At 41.3% G+C, this 27554-nt stretch overlaps 1 protein-coding gene across 2 annotated transcripts; it reads right to left on the bottom strand.

Moving 5' to 3' along the window:
• Nucleotides 1-338: 338 nt before the first annotated feature.
• Nucleotides 339-23547, bottom strand: Su(dx) (Suppressor of deltex). Of its 2 annotated transcripts, none has more exons than XM_065222191.1 (6): nucleotides 23180-23547; nucleotides 4731-4978; nucleotides 4138-4640; nucleotides 1696-3716; nucleotides 1433-1631; nucleotides 339-1092 (listed from the first exon to the last, which is right to left on the bottom strand). In XM_065222191.1, the coding sequence occupies exons 2-6, from the start codon at nucleotides 4762-4764 to the stop codon at nucleotides 823-825; spliced, it is 3027 nt and encodes a 1008-aa protein (XP_065078263.1). In that variant the 5' UTR covers nucleotides 4765-4978; nucleotides 23180-23547; the 3' UTR covers nucleotides 339-822. The 2 variants fall into 2 exon arrangements, with proteins under 2 accessions (XP_065078263.1, XP_065078257.1); XM_065222185.1 differs by having other exon boundaries at nucleotides 4731-4981; nucleotides 23184-23547.
• Between the last annotated feature and the right edge of the window lie 4007 nt (nucleotides 23548-27554).

The raw sequence follows: 27554 nt of genomic DNA, 5'->3' as shown, positions 1-27554 counted from the left end.
TTTTCTCTTTTCCAATTTACTAGACAGCAGTTACAGACAGTTCTTTTTACGTTATTCAACAATTTGGTAATTTCTAACATGGCCCCGACGTTGTCCTTTCATATTTGTTTTTCCTTTAAGTGAAAATGATACTATTATGATGCGCATAATAAGTCAAACCGAGGGTAAGAAAAGTTGCGGGTTGAAATCTATTGTTTTGTGGGTGGTTTTCTTTATTGATTGGTAAAATCGAACTTCCAGTGAAGTTGCGCTAGTGGAATAGCTATTTTTTACTAGTACGTTTTTCATCATTATCATAGACAACAAGTTTTATTGTGAATGTTTTTTTTTTTTATTCCTTTGCTGAAGTGACGTTTATTTCGTCTAACTTTTGTCTAATTTAGCTAGGCCTAGTTGCTTTGTTTTATTTACAAAAGTTTAATAAGATATATTACATTATTTTCTTCACTTCTCTTTTTATGTATCACGATTTTTTTTTTGGAACAAGGGAAAAACTAAACGGATTGCTCCGGGTTCGTTTTCTAAGGTTTGGGTTATTTACAAATTTCAATGTAGTCCATTGATTAATGCCGGTTATTTCCGCATCCAAATAAAGAATTCGGTTGTAAAAAAAATGTCTGGCTAAAATAATACGCTAAATTGGATAAAATCACAATATACAACCAACCGAGAACATAACAACTTTCCACATAAAAGCAGAAAAATACCGCTTTGTTCTAATCAATTCAAATTGCGAATTTTCTATCACCGCAGATATTTCTGTCGTTTCACATTTCCACTCAAAGTTGTATCCCACCGCCAGCATGCCAGGAATGAGCGCTTTTACTCCTGCCCAAAGCCTTCCGTTTCTTCGATTGCGTAGTTTAGCTTCTCGACCAGCTGATCGTAGCTCTTATACGGCGGTAAATCCAACCGGTTGAAGCACGTGTGTGACCGGGGGAGCCACGTGTCCTTGCCGACCTTTTCGATGCAGAACCGCTGGGGACCGTTCGAGCCCATCAGTTCGGCGAATCCACCGACCGGCACCCGACACGTTCCCGTCACAAACTGTAGCAGTCGGGCGCGCTTTTCGTTGTCAGTTTCTCGTACAAACTGTAGAAGAATCAATTGTTAGCTTTGCTGCCATGTATGCGTGAATATTTAAGTAAGGCGACCAGAGGATGGGGGGATGTCCCTACATTTGCTCAAGAAATTATCAAAGATTTACTTTTAGAATCTTGAGATTCTAGAAATTCATTGAACTACTTATACTTATATCTAAAACAATATCTTTGGAATCCTTTGAGAAGTTCTCCCTAAATTGCTTGGTTTTAAATGCCTCAAGCTCAACATTTCCAAATTCTTAACGGAATTGCCATCAATCTTCTTCCAATTATGTTTCCAACACATCTCCCCGATCATTTGTTAGACGATTCCGTTTGTCGATACTAACCTGCCAGAACCACACCATCTGCTTGCTGTTACGATTGTAATGCCGGTAGATCGAATTCCGCTGCCAATCGTCGACGTCGATCTCCTGCATACCGCAAAGCATCAGTTCCAGCTCCCGCTCGTCAAAGTACTTCAGCCACTCCAAAGGCACCACCTCGTTGAAACCGTCCAAAAAGGTTTTGGTTTGCTCTTCAATACCTCTGAAAATTGAATGGGAAAATTTAATGATGACCTTTTTTTCCATTCAGTTACACAATAATCTACCTCGTCATTCGCCATTCGGTCATGAGTGAAATGTACTCCTCCTTATTTTCCTCCGTTACTCGTTCCTTATCGCCTTCCTCTTTCAACTCGTGATGAATAATCTGCCCCAGCACCTCGAAGTCCACACTGAACCACAACTCCAAGCCACACTCGTCGATATTGTTATCCCGCACCCAGATGAGCGAATTGTAAAACTCCGGGTCAATCGTTTCGATATCTTTGGTAGTTAGCTTCTTGTTCAGCATTCGCTTGTAGAACGGCATCGTAAAGCCAGAGTAGATAAACCGCCCATGGTACAGAGCCATCGCGATAAATCGGCCAATAAATTTAAAATACTGCAAGTGATCTGGATTGACGTAGCTGGCAGGATTGATTTGTAGACTGTAGTTGTTTTTGTTGGCATACTCGAACAGACAGTACATTGGATTGAGCACCTCATGCGATAGCAAGAAGAACCATTCTCGCGAAACGCCACCGTAATCCAAACCTTCTTCCCCTCGGAAGATGATGTACAGCCGTCGCCGTAGTTCGTAAGCTGGTAGTCGCATTATTTGGTGGTAGGAGTCTTCAAACAAAGTTTGACGGGTGAGAGTAATCTTGATATGAGATGCGAGGGCATTACTTTGACACAGGTACCGGAATTGACTGAGCTTCCATCGGAAGGACCGTTCGTAGGCTCGTGGAACTCCGTAGACACCTTTTCCACCCTTCGGTGCACCAGGCCGTGGGTCTTCAAATGTAGTTTTTCGATTGTTATGATCTACAAAGAACCGCTCCCCGCTTGCTGTGTATCGGATCTCCCATCCCGGCGGCAGCGGTCCTTCGGCAAGCATGTTTACTTCTTGACCTTGAGTTCGGGGATCTTCCCATTGCGTTGTTCGATTTTTGTGATTCACAAAGTATACACGATTATCCGGTTGAACCCGTTTTTCCCAACCATCAGGAAGTGTTCCTAGGCCATCATCATCCTCTTGCACGGATGTCGTGTTCGATTGTTGAGCATGCTGAGGATATAGGAACCTTTGATTACCCTGTGATATGATGTGTTGGCGTTGGCCTTGCCAATGTTGGAAGTGCATTAGCCGTTCGCTGTTCGGCCGCTGCCAGGTCGTTGTTCGAGTGTTATGATCTACGTAGTACACTCGACCTCGTGCATCTCGCCGCATTTCCCAACCTGCAGGCAGTGGTTGTGGCTTTTCCCAATACGTAGAACGTGTGTTATGGTCCACATAGTACCGACGACCGTATTTATCGACTCGCATTTCCCAGCCCGCCGGAAGAGGTTCGTCATCAATTGGATTTTGTTGCGCCGCTGCTGCTTCTAACAGCATCTGTTGATCGGTTAGACTTCCACCGATGGGAACCAACGCACCTGGTGATGCTCCTGCTGTCGCTACTTGCTGTGGACCACCGTTCATAGGCACCAATGCACCACTCATGCTCGGCTGCGCTTGACCATGATTAGCACCATTCGGAACGCCATTAATCAATGAATCTTGCGATGAATTAGAATACACCGGACCAAGACGCGGATGTCCAGTTGCCATTGAATGCATCGTCTGAGCTTGTTCCTGTTGTTGCTGTTGATCCCAATTTATCCCACTACTCCGGCGGACAGCACCGGTTGATGCTCCGGGACCCATCGGAGAAGCTCCTCCGACCATTGGCATCGCAACACCGTTACCCATTGTGCACGCCGAAGGCGATGCCGATCCAGTGGAATGTATGCTTAGATCGTTGAAATTTGCCGCAGCACTGTTAACCGATACACAATCACCCAAGCTATTGATATTACCGTGACTGTTGCCGGCCAAAGGGGAATGATGGGGTTGTACTGGGTACTGTGTAGACGACGATTGAATACTTCCGGGGCCACTGGAAGGGGGTTGCAGCTGTGACGATTGAGACTGTGACGAAGATCCACGGAGTCGCATGCGTGCACGGATACCACCATTTAGGATACTACTTCGGTAGCTGTTAGACCCACTACTGGTGCCGACCATGTCCAGTGCTGAAGATAGCTGTTTTTTTTTTATCGGGGGAAGAAAGATGGTAAGGGTACAAGGTATGAATAATGAACAAACAACACTCTATAAATGCTATTGATTTTCCCACGCGAAAATAGTTTGCTGTGCTTTGGTGCTATCAGTATCATGGGGGCGTTAAGTGGTTGTATGTTGTACGTTTCTTCATGCAAGAACTTCTAGTGCGAAATTTACCTTCTCCAATGTTCGTACTTTTTTGTATTAAACGGTAATGAATTGCTGAAAGTTTCCTCATACCTCATACATGAATTCATATAATATAAAGTTGATATATATTGAGTTGATCAACATGTACTAAACGCACCTCACACCCAGCACACACTCTTTCTCCCGAAGGTCAACACTCATTCATGTAAGCGTGACAAGAAAATAACATACACCCTTACACTACACTTACCCCATTGCCGTTGATGAGTGCTACTGCTGCTACGTCATTGCTGTGACTGCTGCCACTACCACTGGTGTTTAGCCCTACAGCACCACTGCTGCCCGGCCGCAGTGGCACCGTTCGCATATCTATCTTCAGCCCATTTAGCACTGCTACCAGTTCACCGGTTTTCGATGGCTGTCGCGGTTCGTTCACTTTCGAACTGGACCCGTCCGACAGCAGGTCCATGCTGAGTTCCAGATTCTCCAACACACCATTGTAGTGTTCCAGAATGTTGGCCAGATAGACCGTCTGTTGACCAAGAACTGAGTCCTTCCGGAAGCTGGAGTGATCCAGCACCCGAAAGTGTAGCAACGAATTGGCCGACACGATCACGGTGAAGCGCTCGTTCCATTTGGGTGCGTTGGTGTTCTTTAGGAAATCGGTCTTGCGGGTGCTTTTATTGTCGATTGAAATCTCCACGTAAGGGTTCGGTTTGAGGAAACCATTGGTGCGTAAGGAGGCGTACTCGACTGGAGGTCAATGAAATGATTTCGACGCGGACATTGTTCGTTAAAATACATTTTTTTAATAATATAATTCAACAATTCTACAATACTCACTCGTAACACTCAGCTGATGTATTCCCTCTTCCATCTGTTGTGTCGATATATTAATTATATACTTTAACGACGTTCGTCCACGTGTTGCTCGTTTGTTCTACCGACCGTGTGCAGTCCCCCTCCGTACGTATAAGGAGGTGGCTGTTGGTCACGTTTTTATACTGCTGTCGTCGAGTCGATCCGTATCGATTAGTGGAACGACACCTGCTCCCAACCCAATATCCCCCACGTTTTTGTAGTGTGGAAAACTTCTGCAAAAGCAATAAGAACGAATCGTTACAATTAAAAATCTAATTAGAGGTATCACGCCGTGTCAGAAGTGGCGGATTATTCAACTTTCATGTGGTTTTTCTTCACCGAAAGCTAGTTTGGGTGCTTACATTCCTAAATCGGTTGATTTTAAAATATTCTATCGGCAAAAAAATGTTGGCGCGTTTTTATATGGAGAGCCTTGTCTCTTCCGAGCTGTCTCCTAAAGTTGGTATGGAAAATCATTATTTGAATAATTCAAATTTCATCCGATAGTATACTTTAATATCAACCGATTTAGTACTGAAGCACCCAAGTTAACTTTTAATGAAGAAAAAACCCCAGGTACGTGAAAAATTAATAATCCCCCACTTCGGACACGGCGTGGGTATGCGGTCATCAGTTTTGATTTTCATTTAATGATAATTACGTCTGCTGAAGGGGTTTTCTCCTTCAACGGATATTACTTTTCCTTTCATCGATGACGGTGTGGCGGAAGAAAAGGAATCGCAACGAGGAAGAAAATAACTGCTACTAGGTATTGGTAGAGGCAATATGGATTCAAAGACCCAATGGTGTGCTTGTCGTTCGAATGACTGTACATATACTACAAAATGATGAGTCTATAACCTAGCATGTGCGTGACACCCCAAACCCAGGCACTGTGGAGCTGGTTTCTTGCTTAGCGTTCAGGCTCAGCAAGTGGGAGCCTATTATTGAGAGGATAATCGTAGCCAGATTCACAACACGGGTTCGGAACCTTACCATAATCCAATGTTATACGCTAAACCGGCGACTGGATCGGTCAGTTCCGAAAACACGGACTTTGAGCGTGTCATGGGACGCCACGGTCTCGGGGAAATGAGTGAGAACAGTGAGCTGCTTATACCAAAAATCAAATCGGAAGATCGAGGAGAGAAGAAAGAGAAGCAAAAGCTGTGATGGAATGGGCCAAAACCAAGAACGAAGCCCGTCAACCTTACTCGACTCTAGAAATAGTATATTACCAAATAGTATATTTTCCAATTACCTGTACAAATTAAACCTGAAATAAAATCTGCCTTTTCGACTGCAGGAACTTATTTCGGTTATCCTTCATTGTAGCCTTTTTTCCGGAGAAAGACATTCTTGTTGTTACAAATTGTGTCGTAGTTCGATGTCGGTGTTCTCCCGGAGAGTTGAGTTCTTCGATGGTTCGACGCCATTGTCTTTAGATAGATGTCGTCTACGTTGTGGCCCTGGATCACTTCCAACACGTGCTTATTGGCTAACCTTAACAGTTTTTCACTGGTGCTAGATACGGAATGATCGTCAAGCTCAGTGAATAATCGTTTCACCACCAGAGCCAGGTTTTTAGCGAACTGTTTGAAGTTTTCGTGCTTCACCGAAATTTGCTTGGCTCCCAACGCCTGTGAAACAGCCCAGAGTAGTTTCTTCGTATGGTTCTCCTCCGTTAACGTCGTCACCGGTTGGTTGATGAAGTTTGAACACATTATTTTCGAGTTTTTCAACGATTGAAGTTTTCCCTGTTCTTCCTTAATTAAATCCTTTCGAGGTAGCTTTCCCGGGTGAATCAATTTCTCGTCATTCTCTTTGTCGATGGATCGTATTATTTTGCAACTATCCAATTTCTTCAGATCGGGAGAGATTTCCCTACGACGCAAACGAAGCTCACTGGATGTACCGATCGCATTGGAATTGAAAGTGATTGCGCCATTGCGGAGATTGTCCAATGAAAAAACTGATCGTCGATGGGCCAAGTGACTGACGCGGCTTGCAAGGGATTCATTAACCAATTTCCTTCGGAAAATTCGTTTTTCCACGCTGGAAGGTGATTGTGGTGCGTTGAATGTAGAACTGGTCTCCGACCCTATGAAGCGATCTACGTATCTAAGTCCAAGCATTTCGATGTTCTCGGTTACGCTGGAATGATTATAGCTGAGTCCATGCGCCCTGACTGTCAGCAGATTCGGCCATTGAAGTTCATGAATATCTTGCAGCGAATGAGTAGGTTTGCTTAAGCACTCCGCGAACTTCTTTCCCACAACTTGATCTGTGTGATGCGACAAACGATCTTCGTTCTGTTTGTACTGTGTTAAAATCTGACTGGCATCCATGTGACAGTCTGTTACGCATGGAGGTGGTGGAATTCCCGTTAGACTTGTTTGCAACTTTTTCAGCAGTGCTCGTTCGAACCGTTCAATTGACTTTGCGTCATCCTGCGCACTTGTTCTGTTGAACTTCTTTGTTAAATTGATCAGCTCAGTCTTTTGCACAGCATCCACCGTAGCTTCATTATTTCCTTGTGTTACAAAAGTAGTATCCGACTCCACCCGGTCACAATCGAAAACGTGCATTTCGACCACTAAATTTAAATGAATCACTACAAAGTGAAAGTTCAACACAACACTCGTCACATTTCCTTGGCAATATTACTTTTTCTTCAGGATGAGCTTCTTGTACCTAATGAATGTAAATATATCTCACAAAACTTTGCAAACCGTCCTTAGTACATTGATCAATTCTCTTCATCTACTTTCTCTTTGGATCGTCACGACCTACTAAAAATATTTTCGAATATGTTCGATACACTAATATAACACAACGACAGGAAACGTTTTCGTTGCCAAGTTATCAACGGAATGAATCTCGATTACTTTTGCAAAGGGACGTATGTATCTGTTTATATAAAAAAAAAGATTCAAATGTCAATTTGTCGAAACTCTTAGCACTCTCACGCAAACTTGAACCACCATCAGAAAGGATAATGTTTCCCCAACAAAATGGTGCTGTTAGTTTGCGTGGAAGTGCTAAGAGTTTCGGCAAATTGACGTTTGATGGTAATCGAGAAAATAGTCAATAAAAAGAATCGATCAATGTGCAAAAACATTAAAATATGAACTTTGTCAACAACAGGACTTTTCTAAACCTTTTTCACTACTCAAATTTCAACCTACACTTTGAACGTCACTGTTAGCGACTCTTTAGGATTAGATAAATGATGCGTATCACTTATTACGCTATCGCACGCTTTGAAGTAGCGCACCGTCGTAGATAACCGGCTTTCTACCTATTTCCATCGTCGCCCAACTTGGTACTGAAACAAAATAGCATAAAACAACACACACTAACAGGTTTCGGACGTTTGGCGAGGCAGTCATCCATGTCTGGTGACGCGACGGTGGGCATACAAAATTGCAGGTATAGTGGTAGTAATGGAGAGTTCTTCTATATGTCGTGGGATTGTATTCACTTATAATTAGGTCTACATCACCACGTGCTGTTGGTAGTGGACAATCCAATCAGATGTTCGTACATACTTATGAGGATTTGCACATTTTATTTCATAATCGTGTGCTTTTGATTGCTTAATTATCTGACAAGCTTATGTTCATTGAGTATAGCACCTTTCAGAGAACAATAATGGGTAATGAAAATAGACAAAAGAAGGTTGAACGGCCAACTATTTATTAATGGATCAATGTCTGTAAGTAGGGTAGGAACTACTTCGGCCTAAGCGCCCATTTTGGGCCTATCAAGGAGACAACATCAAATAAATCCATGATTTCGGCGTTAACAGGTCAATTATGCGTTTGGTACGATACTTTAGTTCAAATGCTACCGAACGAAGTCAATAAGAACGCGTGATATGAATGTTTGCACCCAATATTCTCAAATATAAATGAAGTGCTCCGACCAAATCAAACTGAGTTGGTTTCGATCATATCTTACCGGTCGGCAACTAAAGGTTACCATAGGAGATTGCAGATCAGCTAGCTTCTTCGCCACATCAGGTATACCTCAGGGAAGCCACATGGGACCGTTAATTTTTATACTGTACTTCAACGACGTGCATCTGGTCATCGAAGCTCCTCGGTTATCATATGCAGATGACCTCAAAATCTTCCTACGAATCTGCTCCATTGCTGACTGTCACTTTCTTCAACGTCAACTGAATGTATTCGCTAGTTGGTGCAGGTTAAACAGAATGGTAGTGAACCCAGCCAAATGCTCCGCTATAACGTTCTCACGAAAACAACAACTGATAATATTTAGCTATGACCTGCTTGGCTCGACAATCGAACGCGTGAATCAGGTGAAAGAGTTTTGTATGATCTTGGATTCGCAGCTTTCATTCAAGCAACACATTGCATATGTTGTTGATAAGGCGTCAAGAACTTTAGGGTTCATTTTTAGGATAGCTAAAAACTTCAGTGATATCTAAAGGGTGATACGGTCAAAATTTGGTCAATATCAACTTGACGTATTTCTTTCAATTTTGCATTTAAAAAACCTGAACACCCCTCATTTTGAAGGTGTGTGTGTGTAGAATGTTGCTCCTATTTTGATTTTGGAATTCACTCTTCAGTTGTCAAAATGCCGTCCAAGCAAGAAGAGCAGCGTATCAAAATTTTGCTCGCGCATCGCGAAAATCCGAGCTACTCGCACGCAAAGTTGGCAAAATCGCTAAAAGTTGCCAAATCAACCGTTACAAATGTAATTAAAGTGTTTGGGGAACGTTTGTCGACAGCCAGGAAGTCTGGATCGGGGGGAAATCGAAAACCGGAAGCCGCTGAGACGACAAAGAGAGTTGCCGGTAGTTTCAAGCGAAACCTTAACCTCTCTCTCCGAGATGCCGCAAATAAGCTGGGTGTATCGTCTACAACCGTGCATCGAGCCAAAAAACGAGCCGGACTATCGACTTACAAGAAGGTAGTGACTCCAAATCGCGATGATAAACAAAATACGACGGCCAAAGCGCGATCCCGGAGGCTGTACACGACGATGCTGACGAAGTTTGACTGCGTGGTAATGGACGACTAAACCTACGTCAAAGCCGACTACAAGCAGCTTCCGGGACAGGAGTTTTATACGGCAAAAGGAAGGGGAAAGGTAGCAGATGTTTTCAAGCACATGAAACTGTCAAAGTTCGCAAAGAAATATCTGGTTTGGCAAGCCATCTGTACCTGTGGCTTGAAAAGCAGCATTTTCATAGCTTCCGGGACTGTCAACCAAGAAATTTACGTGAAAGAGTGTTTGAATAAACGTCTGCTGCCTTTCCTGAAGAAACACGGTTGTTCCGTACTGTTTTGGCCGGATTTGGCATCTTGCCATTACGGTAAAAAGGCCATGGAGTGGTACGCCGCCAACAACGTGCAGGTGGTTCCCAAGGACAAGAACCCTCCCAACACGCCAGAGCTCCGCCCAATTGAGAAATACTGGGCTATTGTCAAGCGGAACCTAAAGAAGACCAAAAAAACTGCTAAGGGCGAGCAGCAGTTCAAGGCAAACTGGCTTTCTGCGGCGAAGAAGGTGGACAAGGTGGCTGTACAAAATCTGATGGCAGGGGTCAAGCGTAAGGCCCGGCAATTCGGATTTGGAAAAGCGGAAGCCTAACTGAATATTTTTCCTGAATTTTATACTAATTGAACTTGAAAAAGAAATTTAATTTGATTTTTTAAATAAACGATTTCACCGATTTACACGCGTTTTCCCTTGACCAAATTTTGACCGTATCACCCTTTACTGTCTAAAATCTCTCTATTGTTCGCTTGTTCGATGGTCGTTTGAGTATTGTTCAGCGGTTTGGAACCCAAACTACAACAACGGTGCCGAGAGAATTGAATCTGTTCAACGTCGCCTTCTTCGTTTTGCGTTGCGTAGATTGCCTTGGAATGATCCGTTTCGATTCCCCAGTTACGAAAGCCGTTGTCAACTTATCGACCAAGAACTTCTCCGGACTAGAAGAGACACAAGCAGAGCCCTAACCGTGGCCGATATCCTGCAAGGAAGGACAGATTGCGAGGTTATCCTGAGGCAAATTGACCTGAATGTTCAACCCCGACCGCTTCGTAATAACCTTATGCTTAGACTGCCTCTACGGCGCACAAATTATGGAGCGTACGGTGCGATTTGCGGACTGCAGAGAACATTCAACAGAGTTGCATTTGTTTTCGACTTTCATTTCTCCCGTGATGCGCTTCGTCGAAAGTTTTCTTCTGTTTTTGGCCGGCAGGAGTAACTGACTATAAGATATATGTTTTTTATTTCATGACCATGCTTGAATGTATTGTTTTACCATAGTTGATAAGGTTAACATCATTGGGGCTTCATCAATAAAACGACTTTATCTTCATCCGATAGGCGGAAGTGAATTCATTGGCGTTTCAATAGCGTTTCAATGCGTTAGGCCGAGTTTAGGCGTCAAGAAGCAGTGTTAGACTTTTAACAATATCTCAAGAATTTGTATCTCTTTATCAAACGTACGGAAAGGTACATACATTTGAAAGCCATCAGTAGTAATAACATCCCGTTTGGTGCTAAATTACGCTTGATTAAAAAAGACTACGTGTGGGTTGTGCTTAATAGGCCGGTAATGTGGATAGTTAACCCTATGTAGTTCTTTGTTCACCTATGCTTGCTAACTTCATTCGAGACTGTCACTTATGTTCCTTAACATGCCATTGAAAATAGGAACTGCATTTGACGTTCGTTACCGATGCAAACCAGTTGGTTCTGCGATAACAAAGTTTCTACTCATTTTGCTAAATAAAATTCCCTGATTTTTTCAGGTTTTCGAAAAATTTCCAGGCAATTTAAAAAAAATCAAAAACGTTATAAAATATGCTACTGTGTTACCTTATAACGAATATACGTTGTATACGAGTACCCCGAATACAACGTATAGTTCGTCTAATTTTACATGGCAAATGGTATGCAAAATTAGACGAGTCATACGTTGTGTTCGGGGTACTTGTATACAACGTATATTCGTTATAAGTCAGGTAACGCAGTAGGGGAAATGTCGGCTTCGGCAATACCTAAACTTATTATAGTCAGGGTTTATGGTTGTACCATAGAGGTAACTCTACACGCAGAAAAATTGATTTTTGTTTCAGGGCCTAATGTATTTTGTTATTGATTTAAACATATCAGGCATAACATTAGATAACGGCACAAAAGCATTTGTAAACAAACTTTCTATGGCCCTTTACTCGCGAACCAAAGTACGCCCACGCAAACCAACAACATCATCGGATAGGGGCAACTATCACTACTTTAGTTCGCGTGTAAAGGGCCTTAGAAAGTTGGTTTACAAATGCTTTTGTGCCGTTATCAAATGTTATGCCTGATATTATATCACTATTTCACAAAACATATTTTTGAATTAACAAAATGGATTTTAGAATCAACAAACAGATGATTGACTCTACAACCTACAACATTCAAAAATATTTTTCTTTGAATTAACCGGATAATACATTTGAATCAATACCAACAATGTATTGGGCCTTGATCCAAAAATATATCCATTTGAATTTAAAAATCATTTCTCTGCATGTAATACCTGAAGGTCCCGAAGAAACGTGCTCAACTTTTTGGCCCAGCTCTGGTACTCTCTTCGGTTCCAAGCTAATCGATGCACCCCTCGAAACATAGGAAAATCCACGAACCCCTCATTTTATCTGTCAACCTTTTATAGCGAATCAAAACAAACATAGTGTAGTACTAGAATGTTGACTTGAATGGGGTGCAATCGATTTGCTTGAGACCAATAGGCTAGTCAAGTAGGGAGCCAATTTAAAATCGTTTGTTTCCAACGGTTAGTACAACCAACCATCAATACGAAAATAACGATTTTAAATTGGCTCACTACTTGACTAGCCTATTGGTCCCAAGCAAATCGATAGCCGTACCCCATTCTAGTATAAATTCCAGTACTACACTATGTTTGTTTTGATTCGCTATTAAACATTGACGGATAAAATGAGCTTGGGACCGAAGATAGTACCAGGGCTGAGCCAAAAAATTGAGCCCGTTTTTTCGGGACCTTCTGATCTTAGAGTTACCTCTATGGTTGTACCATAGAGGTAACTCTGAAACTAGTAGGTCCCAAATAAACGTGCTCAACTTTTTGACTCAGCTCTGGTACTATCTTCGGTCCCAAGCTAATAGATTCACCCCTCGAAACATATGAAAATCCACTAACCCCTCATTTTATCTGTCAAACTTTCATAGCGAATCAAAACAAACATTGTGTAGAACTAGAATTTCGACTAGAATGGGGTAGTCAAGTAGTGAGCCAATTAGCTACATGGACCTGCCCCAAGGCTCATGTCTCAGCCCTCTTCTTTATAACTTTTATGTTAAAGATATCGACAACTGTTTGGCAGAACAATGCACGCTAAGACAACTTGCAGATGACGGTGTGGTTTCCGTAAGAGTTCCACATGCCGTGGACTTGCAAGGACCATTGCAAAGTTCCTTAGATAACTTGTCTTCTTGGGCTAGGAACCTAGGGATCGAAAGCGGTACCGAGCCCAAATGCATCTTAATCTTTTGGGCAGAAACATTACTCAATCATTGTCTTTCAAGTATCTAAGGGTCTGGTTTGATTCAAAGTGCACTTGGAATACCCATATCACGTATTTGAAGCAAAAATGTCAACAGAGGATCAACTTTCTCTGTTCATTTTGCGGCACATGGTGGGGTGCTCATCCGAGAAATCTCATAACGCTTTATAAAACAAATATTCTCTCTGTTCTAGAGTACGGCTCTCTCTCTGCTTTCTCTCGGCAAGAAAATGTCACCTAATAAAATTGGAACGAATTCAATATCGTTGTCTGCGTATTGCTCTCGGTTGTATGCACTTAACGCATAACATGAGTCTCGAGGTTCTGGCAGGAGTAAAACCCCTCCAGAACTAATCAAATGCGGAGTGACAAACACACTTATAATTGAAAATTTTGAAGAAATTCTTGGGCTGAACACACAATCTCGATTTATGAGAATCTACCACCACTACGTATCGTCAGATATGTGCCTTCCTTGTTACACTCCAGACCGTGCTCACTTAACCAATCGCAGTTCCTCAATTGAATATGATCTGACCATGAAACAAGCAACTCATCCGATCAACTTCGACCTGTTATTATCCCGCGTATTTTTACTGGAAAGTACCAACACGTCAATTGCGTTAACAGATATTTTACAGACGGGTCTCATCTCAGTGGATTCACTGGCTTCGGTGTCTTCAATGAAAACTCTAGCGCCTTCCGCAAACTCCAGGAACCTTGTTCCGTTTTTGTTGCTGAGCTGGCAGCAATCAAGTTCGCATTGGGGATGATTTCCAACATGCCTGCAGACCATTACTTCATCTTCTCGGATAGTCTTAGTTCGATTGAGGCTATTCGGTCGATGAAACCAAGTAGGCACTCATCTTATTTCCTTTCAAAGGTAAGGGAGCAGATGAGTGTGCTGGTCGAAAGATCATATATGATTACCTTTGTATGGGTCCCCTCACATTACTCAATCCCAGGCAATGAGAAGGCGGACTCTCTCGCAAAGGTGGGGCGCGCAGGAAGGCGAATTTTATGACAGGCAAATTTCACACGATGAATTTTACCATTTAGTGCGTCAGAGTACCCTTTCGAGTTGGCAAACCGATTGTGACAGTACAAATCTTGGACGGTGGTTACATTCAATTATTCCAATGTTTCTTCGAGAGCGTGGTTTAAAGGTTTGGACTTAAGTCGTGACTTCATTCGCGTGATGAGTAGACTTATGTCCAACCACTACTCGCTAGATGCTCATCTCAATAGAATAAACCTCGTGGACAGCAACATCTGTCGGTGTGGAAACTTTTTTACGATGACATCGATCACGCAGTTTGGCAATGTACGGATAATTACGCCACCAGAGAGCGACTTTTGAATACCCTTGAGGCCCAAGGAAGACAATCCTATGTCCCTATCAGAGACGAGTTGGGAACTCGCGATATCTGCTATATGCAGTCGGTTTATGTGTTTTTTTCAAATGTCTAGCATAAGAATTTAATTCCTTTTGTCTTTTGTCTCTCTTTAATAGTTTTTGTTTGTCTTGTCCCCCCGTCTCGATGAGTCTCATCGTCGCCCACTGGTCACCATAGCCGATCGAACTCCAGACGAAACTAGAACCGCACTACCATTCATACTGGCGACAACGCTCTGATGAGACAACGAAACCTTATCCCCAAACTCCTCCCCTGATCCTATCCTTCGACAATGTACCTCTCTAACCTCGAGTAAGCCGCGAGTATTCGGCCCAACTCCTACTAGACATAGAATTAAGAGAATTTTGTTACAAACAAAGAACAATGAACTATGGGCTCCGTAAAGCTAACGCGATTGAGCCTTCCAAATAAACGAACTAGTTAAAAAAAAGTGGTGAGCCAATTTAAAATCGTTAGTTTCCACCGGTTGGTATTACTATTGAGAAATGATAAAGTATTCGGTATTGATACAGTTGTCATTATGCAAGAATCCGACTCTAAATAATTGAAATATCCCTTGGAGTTTTGGAACAACCTCCACGCGCCCCTTTGTTTGTCAAAAATGTATTCCTTTGCAACATAATAACCATGCCTCAGAATCCTAGTCTAACCACTTCAAACTAGAGAACAGCGAAGCGGAGATGAACCAGCGTTCGGCTGAAAGTCTCCTTAATAAAGATAAATAACTAACTAACTAGAGAACAGCGAATAGAAGATTAGGAACCACGTAGGGGAAATGACGGCTTCGGCATGACAGACTATTTTCGGCAACTCAAATTGAAACGCTAACTTCACTGGATTTTCTTACGAAAACACTTCGCTGAATGCATTAAAACTATTCTTTAGGCTTTCAGCTTCAATTTGATTATATTTTTCCCAATCTAGCAGAGATTTATTGAAAAATGAAACACAAGCACTAGAAAATGCTGCTGATTTCGAGTTGCCAGTTCAAATAGAAAGGTTGCCGAATAAAAAGATGTTGCCCACAATAGTGTCGCTCTCACTAGAGAAGATTGGAGCTTTGTAAAAGCGTTTCAAAACAGTTTTTGACAATTCTTTCGACTGAAATTGTTAGAGCAGCTGGCAGCAAATGATTGTAAACAAACCAATACTGCATATGTGTGCGTTCCTTAGTGAAAAAAAAGCTATAGAAAGTGTGTCGCTGCTTAGGTTGCCGAGAATAAGTAAATTCCCCTAGTTGAAAAATAACTACTTAACTCATTTTTCCTTGTTCATCGTTCTTAATCGGTGGACAAAGCCGAGGTAAAGTAAAAAGGACTAAGATGTGTTCCTTTGATTACAAAAACAATCATGTTTCCCTTGTTTAGTTTGGGCTAGGCTTCGAGGGTAGATCTTAATGTCAGAAACGCATGGTAACGCACCACGAAAAGGTAATCTACCAGGCGTTACTGGGCCACTTCCAGAGCCTTAAAAAGCACAATTATTGAACCCTAAGGATTTATTTAGTTACTGAAGACAAATCCAGAATTATTATGTTCAAAGAGTAAAAACTACTAACGAGGAAGATAAAGTTGGTAGTATTAATAGGGTGGTAACAGAATTTTCATTTAAAAATTTCTGGTTATTTTCGGTTTTTCTGGTGAATAATTCGAAAATTTCCTGGTTTAATAAACCATGCTTTAAGCCGACCATTGGAAATTTGTTTAATTGCTTCTATCAATTTGGTTGGACATTTGTTTAAGTTTTTAGAAATTTTTTAATAAAAATACCTAACCAAAAATAAAAGAATTTCAGTTTGAATCCCAACATTTTAATTTCAGACAAATAATTCATAAGAGTTTAAGAACAACGGTATAATAAACTTTTCAAAACACCACTGTAATGCACTGAGCCCCGTTAAATCTTGATGATTCTGTATAAATGTATTCATACATATTTTTGTATAAAATCTTAATCTAAATCGACAGCACAGGGATTTTCGAACATAGGCAATAACTTTCGAAATGTCACTTTTAATCACGAGTTAAATTTAACTCGGCAAATGGTTCACAGCCTAAGGCTGTGTTCCATTTGGTAAATTTTCACTTAAATTTGACACTTGGAAAATAAATTATAATTTTTGAAAATCCCTCTGTTGTTGATCGATCGATTTTCGAGAAGGTGTTTGTTAAAATTGATTCCTGGTCTGTCAGAAATAAGTCTGGTACAATAGCAGGTTTAATTGAAAATTGTCCATCTGTAAAATTTAAGTGAAAATTCACGAAATGGAACACAGCCAAAGCCTCGGCCTAAGCCTTTTCTTAAGGAGGTATTCCCAATCTTTTGCCTTTTTTCGGCCTGTTTTTCAATTAATTTTTTTTCAAGGAAAATGAATAGTAATGCGCCTAACTCTTTGGGATTCTTGTTTATTGAACATTAAAGTTTACAAATAAATTTTTTTCGACATAAAAAAGACATTATTGACGTCACAAAATGGCGGCAAACAGACCCCTGTTCGCCGCAAACGCCTGGACGGGCGAAGACTTTTCTCTGGAACGGCTTCATCTGAAACAGATTTCGTGATGAAATTAATAATCTGATAAGATTCTCTGGAGCTTCTCCCGTTGGCAGCAAAAAATCTTGAAAATTAACAAAATGGCGGCCATATGAAAAAACAGGCGATTTTTAGCCCGCTTTTTTGCAGCTTTAAGGTGCTTCAAACAATGTTAAATGTTAATATTTTTGGCTGAAAGTGGGAGAAGCTACAAAGAATTTAATAAGGAACAAAATGCGCAAAGATTCAAGTCAATATCTCTTATAGTTTCTGAGAAAAATCTTCGCCCGATAAAAAAAATGTGGTTTCGAGAAAAACGCGTTTAAAGTTTTGACTTTAGTTAAAACCATTTGGGGGTTCTTACCATTAGTCAGCTATGCCTGGACACCGAATTCGCTGATCGGAAAACGGCTTGGGGGGATGAAAGTATATAGTCTAAAGTACAAAAAAACGTGAAAATAAAAAATTTGATTTTTTGAAAAAAAAGATCGGGAATACCCCCTTAACGTCAAATAAATGCAAAATAAATAATCGACTCTGCCTTACACGGTAACCGAAAAAAAAACCCAATAATGACTACAAAGTAAGCATTTTTGAGGGAAACTGGAATTACACATTAAATGAGTAAAAATTTACACATTTATAAATAATTACAGCTACAAAAATAAGTAGTAAGTAACAAATACTCATAGGTAATATTTTTACTCATTTAATGGGTAGTCCCAGTCTTTCTCGAAAATGCTTACTTTGTAGTCAATATCGAGTCTTTTATAATCATTTTTGGGTATTTTGCGGTTACCGTGCAAGGAGTAGGGCCTGGTTTTGATTTGAAAATTTTCAATCATCGGCCCTTGTACGTCACTAGACCATTCAATGGAACCTAATGGAACGAAACAAATATATGTTAGGCCGTTTTAGCATGTGAACCTCACTGAGGCAAAAGAACGTAAGAATTCCATAAGAACCACTAATGAATTTTAGCCACATCCAAATCGGTATGAATTTCATTGATTTGCCTTATGAAAAATGTTGACAAAAAATAATAAAATGCAGCAGACAGGAACCGAATTATGGACACTTAGATTACATGACAGGAATGTTGACCACTCGTCTTTCAACGCTTGAGAGAATGAAATGGTTAAAGGCATTAATTTAAGAGCTACCTCTTGTTAGACGAACATCATTGATAAATCACGCTTATGAAATTCATGTGTCGTTCATAAGTCGAGCCTTATGAAATTCTTAACTTTGTTTGCCTCGGTGATGAATGATTCGAAAAATTTCGTTGATCGGCCGTTATGAAAATCAAATTATTTTTAATGACCCTCCTCGAACTGTTCAACCAGGCCTGGACTGACCGCCAGATGCCGAACACCTGGAAACACAGTCTAATCGTACCCATTCCGAAAAACCCCGGACCGGCATTACTGCCTAAGGACTTCCGACCGATCTCCCTGACCAGCTGTTGCAGCAAAATTATGGCGCGCTTGGTTAACCGAAGACTGACGGGCTTCCTCGAAGGGAACAGCCTGTTGGACCACCGGCAACACGCTTTTCGACCTGGCCACGGAACCGGCACCTATTTTAATAGCCTCGGCCAGATCGTCCAGGAGGCACTCCGTAAGGACCAACACGTAGAGTTGGCCTCCCTGGATCTGGCTAAGGCTTACAACAAGGCATGGACACCACAAGTCCTACACCAACTGTCCAAATGGGGTCTTGGAGGAAATATTCTCTACTTCCTGAGGAATTACCTACAGGACAGGACATTCCAGGTGACCATCGGTAATCATCGATCCAACACCAGGCGAGAGGAGACTGGAGTTCCACAGGGTTCCGTAATTGCTGTCACCATCTTCTTGGTGGCAATGAACGGAATCTTTGTGGGATTGCCAAAGGAAATATACATCCTGGTGTATGCGGACGACATCTTGCTCCTAGTAGTCGGGAAAACTCTAAAAGCAATGAAGGTAAAATTGCAGGCGGCGGTCTCTGCGGTTGGTAGATGGGCCGCCAAGACAGGCTTTGCGATATCAGCCGAGAAAAGCTCGGTTTCCCATGTCTGCCAGCATGAACACCGGCCACTACCGACCCCGATTAGGGTCGATAAGCAGGCAATCCCCAGGAGGAAATCCATCTCCATACTAGGAGTCACGATTGACCGAAACTTCCGTTTCGGCCCCCACCTCAACGAGGTCAAGGCCAACTGTCGAACAAGACTAAACATCCTTCGCTCCCTATCCGGTCCACACAAGGTGAACAACCGAGGTATTGTGTGAACACCGCCAGATCCATCGTCCACAGCCGACTGACATATGGAATCGAACTTCTATGCGCGTCCAGCGACTCCATCATCTCCCGTCTTGCACCGATATACAACCAGGCTACTCGGATTGCAGCCGGTCTACTGCCATCAACACCAGCCGACGCCGCATGCATTGAGACCGGAACACTACCGTTCCGGTTTTTCATTGCGGAGTCGGTTTGTACGAGAGCCGTGTGACTCGACGAGCAACTCAGCGGAGACGGAGATTTCTATCTCCTCTCGGAGGGGAAACGAATTCTCCAAGAGACCGCCCACCAGGAGCTCCCTCCGGTGTCTAAACTCCACTGGGTCGGAGCCAGGGAGTGGGATGCCTCCCCCAACCGATCAGATAGAACCATGGCCAACCGATTCAGAGCAGGAGACAACTCGGCGGAAATGAGAACCTGCCTCACCGAGCGACTGAGAACGATGTACCATAACCACCAACTCCGATACACCGACGGATCGAAGGCTAGGGGCCGAGTAGGTTTTGGAGTAACTGATGGCCGAACATCCCATTTCTGGAAACTCCCGGACCAATGCTCGGTCTTCTCAGCAGAAGCAGCAGCCCTACATTACGCGGCCTCCCTACCATCCTCCTCCCCTCTATGCATACTCACGGACTCCGCCAGCGCTCTGGCTGCATTGGAATCTTCCACTGCACGCCACCCGTGGATTCAGGCCATCCAGAAGCACACACAACCCGGCACCACCTTCATGTGGATACCGGGCCACTGCGGAATCGCCGGTAACATTGAAGCCGACCACCTCGCGGCCACCGGACGAAGCGGCCGTCTTGCCCACAAGTCGGTCCCCAGACAAGACCTAAAAGTCTGGATAAAATCTACCATCAGGTCAGCATGGGGCAACGAATGGAACAGCAACCAAGAGCTTTTCATTAGAAAGGTCAAAGGGGAAACGGCCCCATGGACGGACACCAAAAATTACGCGGAACAGAGAATACTCTCCAGACTTCGAACCGGTCACACCCGGATTACTCACAACATGGGAAGCAGCAGCGGTGGAGGCTTCCGGAGGAGATGCGACGCGTGCCGAACAACGATGACGGTTGAGCACATCCTTATCAACTGCCCGTGTTTCCACGGATCACGGGAGTTGTACGGTCTGGCCGACAACATTCGGGACGTCCTCCAAAACGACCCGGTAGCGGAAATCCAACTCATCTGCTTTACGAAGGAAGCAGGAATCTACAAAAATATTTAAAATACGATATTGATAGCAGGCCCGGCAACCCTGCCGGCAGCGGCTGCCAGGGTCACCTGGCAGTTTCTGCCGGTGGGGCTCTACCGGGGTCCTGAATTTAGTCACTATAACACGAAAAATACTATTTTGATAGCAGGCCCGGCAACCCCTGCCGGTAGCAGCTGCCAGGTTCACCTGGCAGCCTCTGCCGGTGGGGCTCTACCGGGGTCTTTTAGACAGCCTTTGAAATGAAAATTTGACAGCTAGCTGAGACAGGAAACATAAGTTTCAAAAACCAAAACTCTGTACATTCTAAAAACTCTGTAAACCCCCTTTTCCCCTAGGAATACCCCCCTCTGGGGTATTCGGAGACGAGCCAGCCAACGGCTGAAAGTCTCCTTAATAAAGATATATAAAAAAAAAAAAATTATTTTTAATGATTTTTATCGATAATGCGGAACATTCCTATACGACCGGTAGTTATTTAGCGGTGCTATGCAATGGTATCAAAAAACGGTTTGTTTACATTTTGGTCATAGGCCCTTTTCAAAGTTACGCGAGATCTCTAAACGGTTATTTTTGAACGCCTTTTTTTATTAAGGCAGGGCCGGTAGGGGTTGATGTTTGAGTAGGGTTTATTATTAAAGAACCGGTAATTGGAAAATTGAATTTAAATGGACACCCTGAAATTTTTGCGATCAGTTTCGAGCTCTCATTGAACAAAGCTAGTAGTGTCCAGTTCTGTTTGTCACTTGCACCCGTTTAATACACTGATATCTTTTTTTACGCGGTTTTTTTTTACACGGTTTTTCGCGATTTACGCGGTACATTTTTAACGATAAATCGACAACGATACAACCTATCGAATTGATTCCAATCACATTATCCGTTTCAAGCTATAGGTAATCAAATGGCATACTTTAAAAAAAATCAAAATTTTTTGTGTAAATACAGAAATTTTTAAAATATGTCTATTTGGACCATGCTGTTATTACAAATGGCATCGAAATCCGATTTTTTTAAAAAGTTTAAACATGTGAAAAATCAAAATCTCGTAGGTTTTTTTTTACACGGTACGTATCCTCCGTGTAAAAAAGACCTGAGTGTATTTCAGTGCCACCATTTCAAAGGGGCGTAATTGCTTTTGTAAACAATGGCTTTAGCCGTCGATTTCTCGCAAATAAAAGTTCACTCCTCTAAATTAACAACGCTAGCAGGTAGAGAAAACATTCCTCTATCTGCTGGTGTAATTAATTTTCATGAGTGAGCTTTTATTTGCGAGAAATCGACGGCTAAAGCCATTGTTTACAAATACAATTACGCCCCTTTGAAATGTTGGCACTGATTTGGTTGTTTTCACTATTGCTGGATCCATAAAAAAAAACATTATTATTATACGTATACGTAGCGATGGCATTCTGCCAGCCATTGTTTCATTTTCCATCAGTCGCCAGTGACACTCGAGAGTTCTGGAACATTTTTCTTATCAGTACCGTTCAAGGCGTTCGATGTATTTTCTTGCGCTTTGTTATTTCGTTTTTTTTTTATGGTAGTTAATGATTCACCGTGTTCTCATCATTCAAGCGTTGTCAAATTGCCAGTTGCCACAATATCCATTAATTATTGCGTTGAAACTATTTTTGCTGAAGTGAACAAACTGGCTCTACATGAATATTGATTATTTGCTGAATTCCCTGTTAAATTAAGGGGCAAAGATAACTTATCTATAAAATATAAAGACAGTACCACAACAGAACCAACAAGAAGAAGGTAAACACTTCAAGAAAAACAAGAAAAAGTTGTAATTTACAGCTCGTTTGTTTTGGAGCTCTCCACTTGAAGACGATGATCTTTTTGTGCCTTATTTGCGCTCCCGTGAGTATAATTCCCTGGAATTTTCGGCTCGCTACTCGCTTGATTGCTATACGCAGCTTAACTGGAATTTGTAAGCCTAATTCACAGTGCTGTTCCTCTAATTACCGCTGCTTGCTCTATGGCAGCCGCTGTTGTTTCTACTTCTCACTGCTATCCACCCAACCGAACAGAGAGAGAGAGTGTTGATTAATAATTCATAATGCAACGATCAGGTCCACAACAGAATCAGCCAACACTCCGTGTTGATCATTTTTTTTTTATGAATTTATGCTCTGGAACTATAAGGATTCCTCCACATCCACTTCATCGAACTACTTTCCTCCGGTCAGTCCACTCGCTGACCACAGGAATTTCCATGACTCAACCTTATATAATTTCGTCACCTCCATCGGAAAAGACACCGAACCCCTTCGGGAATCTGGCTCACTATTATCTTCCCCGTCAACCAACCCGTTTCCACCATACAGCACACTAAATCCCGTCTGACATAGCAAAAATTACATTAATCACACTCACTTTTTTCCGCTTCTATTTTCCCCGTTCAAACCGAAACGGATCTTCTATTATTTTTTTTTTTGCTGCTGTTGTGTCGTCAAAAACAGCTTTGATTCACTGCAGCTGCTTCTTCTTTTCCCACTTTCTACGTCAAGCGAACCAGCAGTTTCCGAAAATTATTGTCTTTTATGTTCCTCCGACACTCACGCAACGTTCGGAACCGTTCACATTGCTCCTGCTGCCGGGAGGAATTGGTTTCGCACTCGAAAGGGAACCTCTTAGCGACACTTTTACGAAAAATATAGCACTTAAATTTGACGATGCAGAATATTTTCTTCGCTTTTCCAAATGGCTACGATTTTGCACTTTCTTGCACCCACCAGCAGCAAAAGCATCAACTCGCGAGTCGTCAGCCGTCAATGGTGTTCAGTCAAGGGTACACTTGTTGCCATCTGTCATCGGGTGCAGATCGATTATTTTTATTAATAATCAAGCCGAACAATGGATTAGGTCCTAAGTAATATTGATCGATTATCTTCAACGACTTTCTCTTTCGAAAAATTAGCTACAAAACCGTTTTTCCCGTGTTTGCCATATTAGATGCAGTCCCATATGGTAACCACTAGAGTCGGTGTATAATGAGTCACGCCAAGAGAAAACAGTTGAACTCGCATCACGGTTTTCGAAAGATTCCAATTCTTTTCACTTGGCAACAGAGGACTTCTACAACAACTTCAAATGACTTCTAGCGAGAGAAAAAATACTGCGGCTGTAGTAAATCATTATATCAGTGATTTTGTCGAATTATCTTAACAAAAAATAGTAGAAATTCTCATTACTAATCATTACCGAGCGTATCCCATGACAATTTAACGCTCACTGCGTGTTTATGCTCATTTCTTCGATTATATTTTATATTTTATTGCAATATCTTTCGTGAACCTTTCATAGCATCGTAATGTTTATTTACTTTGCACGATAGGTAGCCGCTTTGACAGTTCAATAGGTAGACTTGGCTTCACTCTTGGCGTGACTCATTATACACCGACTCTAGTAACCACTACTATTTCGTGGGTTAAAAATGAAAACAAAATACCACTAAATAAGGTGATCCAAGAGACGTTTCTCAGTGGAACTGACAACTAGAAATCAAGAGTGTGTGAGTGATCTGGTGTTAATGGTGCTGAATGTACATAAACAAAGCAGAAATTCATATGAGACTGAACTGTCAGCTCTACTGTGATCTGTCAAAAGCTCTTGGTAAACAAAAAAGTCAGCTGATCGCAACTCCGGAGAACTTCGAGATTAGGGCGTAATTGCTTTTGTAAACAAACACTTCATTTGACGATTTCTCGCGAATTTAAGCTCAATCTCAAAATCTAACAACACAAACAGGTAGATGAATGGTTCCTCTATCATTTGGTATAGATTGTTCACGAGATTATTCTGTTATTTGCGAGAAATCAGCGATTGAAATGTTTGTTTACAAAAGCAATTACGCCCAAATCTCAAAGTTCTCCGGAACTGTCTCGTGGACAGCCTTATTTCGGTAGAACGAATATTGTATTTGAAATGAATACAATTGGGCTCTTTAATTTTGCAAACTACAGTAGAAACTCTTTATAACGACCATCTGTATAGTGACAAATCTCTCTGTAACGACATTTCCACAGGTCCCTTCAAATTATCATAGAAATCCTCTTCTGTATTGCGACATTTCGCTATAACGACCTTTCTCCTTAACGACACACCATCGTTGCTTTTTACCCGTACTTGTCATTCTCTATTGCGACATTCTTCATCTAAGAGTGGTTTAATAGCCGTAGACAATATTAAATTTAAAGATTTAATAAAAGATGTTTTTTTGGTCATAGATTTTTTGTTTAAAAATTTAACCATCGGTATTGTTTATTTTACTTAAATTCCTACGGTATGGAACTCATTTGTAAACAATAGATATTATACATATACCAAATTTGCCTACATTTAAACTGAATTTAGACCACTTGAACGAGATTTTCACGTAGAGTTTAACTTACGAATTCTTGTTAATAAGCAGATGCATTAAAGTTCGTGTCAAGTAAAACTGCATTGCTTTCGCTTTCAGTTTACGGTCAAAAATGAGTTCAAAAAATAGAAAAGCATTCAAATTACAGAATAAACTGGACATAATCGAAAAATTCGAAAATTTAAAATGCTCACTGAGAAAGGTATTGATTAATTTGGAGGTAGAAACATGTATGTAATGTTTCAATAATATTATTTATAAAATTTGTATATTCCAGACAACGTGACTTTTGACGACGGCCTTTGTGAAGGAGGACTTTGACTGACGATGACATACATAGTAAGTATTGTCCACGATCAGCCATCAGCAGCAGTATCGATGTTCAAAATCACTCAGCGACAGATGAAACTGTTGACAATGAACTAACCAGCGCGCCTTCAAAGAATCAACTTTCAGATGCTTTCCAAACAATCTATGCTAGTTTATTAACTACGGAAGATCTGCAAAAGGACAGTTTCAGCAAAAAAAATTTAATTAAAAAACAGGTTCTACACAGACAAAAATTCTGAATTTTAACTTTCGCGTAAAATCTCCTCTCGTTTTATTTTGAGCTACAGTTGGCATAAACAACGAAATCATTTATAAGCTTGCATACAATATTGCTAATTTAAGCGTTATTGAGCTCAAATTTACACGAAATATCGTCTAAATTTACACCAAATAAAGCGTTAATTTCATGTGCGCTATATCTCTCAGAAATTTACATGAATTTTTCAAACGGTATAAGGGACGAATGAATGGAATGGGTTTAATCTTAAACGATATGTATTGTATTGTTAAAAATCGATTGCAATCATCTAAAAATATACTTTGATTGTTTAGCATGGAGTAACGTTTCTCTCTTTATAACGACATTGAAATTCTATATAACGACTATCTTTTATAACGACAGTTCTCTAAAACGACAGTCCCCTGCGATGTCGCTATAAAGAGCTTCGACTGTATTAGGTTCTGCAGCGTGACGTCACAAATGAACTCAGTGTTAATAGGCTGAACGTTTTTGACAGTTCAGTGGTACTGTTTACAAGCACTTAGTCGTTTTTTTTCGAAAAAACAAATTCTAAAATTTCAGAATTTTAACTTGAAAATTGTCGAGGAACAGCGCGATGAAAGGATGTTGCTCGTGGACAATGCAGAAGTGTGGTTTACATCTCACTGCAGTCTGAAAAATTATCGAGAAAATCTACCCAAGAAAAAAACGACTAAGTCCACGTAAACAGCACCACTGAACTGTCATCAGATTGAGGTTAACCCCGACGGTGCAAAACCTAATATCGGTTTTTATATATCACCTGAAAGAGCTTCGTTTTCTGCTCGGTTTTCTGAGCATAGACCTTTTTGACGTTTGATAGTCTTTCTCTGTCCAGCACACATGAATGAATGAACGGTTTGTTTTCCCACTAATCTGTTTCCCTCTTGCTTGCACTCGTTCAATTTAAATGGTTCAGTAGTGTGCGCCGATTAAACGTCAAAAAGCTCTATAGCGATATATTTTTCGAACCAACACACTTTCATCTCGATTTTTAAATCAAGATTTAGAGCAAAATAATAACTTCACTGTTTGACACTAAACTGACAAACTGACAGCTCGCTCCCATACAAAGTGACATCGAGGGGCGCTAATAAGGTGAGTTTTATAAATGTAATCGTTCTTATTTAAAATAGTTCCAGTGTACCAAACAAAATTGATGAAATTTTGGTTTTGGGTTATGCATTTACCTCAATACCCTTAAAGAACTCAATTGTTGTTGATGTTACCATGCTGCGTCAAAAACGTTAGCGTAGTACATGCGCTAATACCAACAATCATTACGAAACTAACGATTTTAAATTGGCTCACTACTTGACTAGCCTATTGGTCCCAAGCAAACGATTTACGTACCCCATTCTAGTCGAAATTCTAGTACTACGCAATGTTTGTTTTGATTCGCAATGAAATTTTGACAGATAAAATGAGGGGTTATTGGATTTTCCTATGTTTAGAGGGGTGAATCGATTAGCTTAGGACCGAATATAGTATAAGAGCTGAGCCAAAAAGTTGAGCACGTTTCTTCGGGATTTTCTGGTCTTAGAGTCACCTCTATGGTACAATCATAGAGGTAACTCTAAGACTAGAAGGTCCCGAAGAAACGTGCTCAACTTTTTGGCTCAGTTCTGGTACTTTCTTCGGTCCCATGCTAATCGATTCACTTCTCGAAACATAGGAAAATCCACGAACCCCTCATTTTATCTGTCAAACTTTCATAGCGAATCAAAACAAACATTGTGTACTACTAGAATTTCGACTAGAATGGGGTACGTTAATCGTTTGCTTGGGACCAATA

This window comes from Ochlerotatus camptorhynchus, unplaced genomic scaffold (genome assembly GCF_037179485.1).
Source record: "Ochlerotatus camptorhynchus isolate MF236.1 unplaced genomic scaffold, CSIRO-AGI_Acam_v1.1 ptg000014l, whole genome shotgun sequence".
In the NCBI taxonomy this organism is placed as follows: domain Eukaryota; kingdom Metazoa; phylum Arthropoda; class Insecta; order Diptera; family Culicidae; genus Ochlerotatus; species Ochlerotatus camptorhynchus.
The sequence above is the reverse complement of the archived record's forward strand: the minus strand, read 5'-3'. Positions and strand labels throughout refer to the sequence as shown.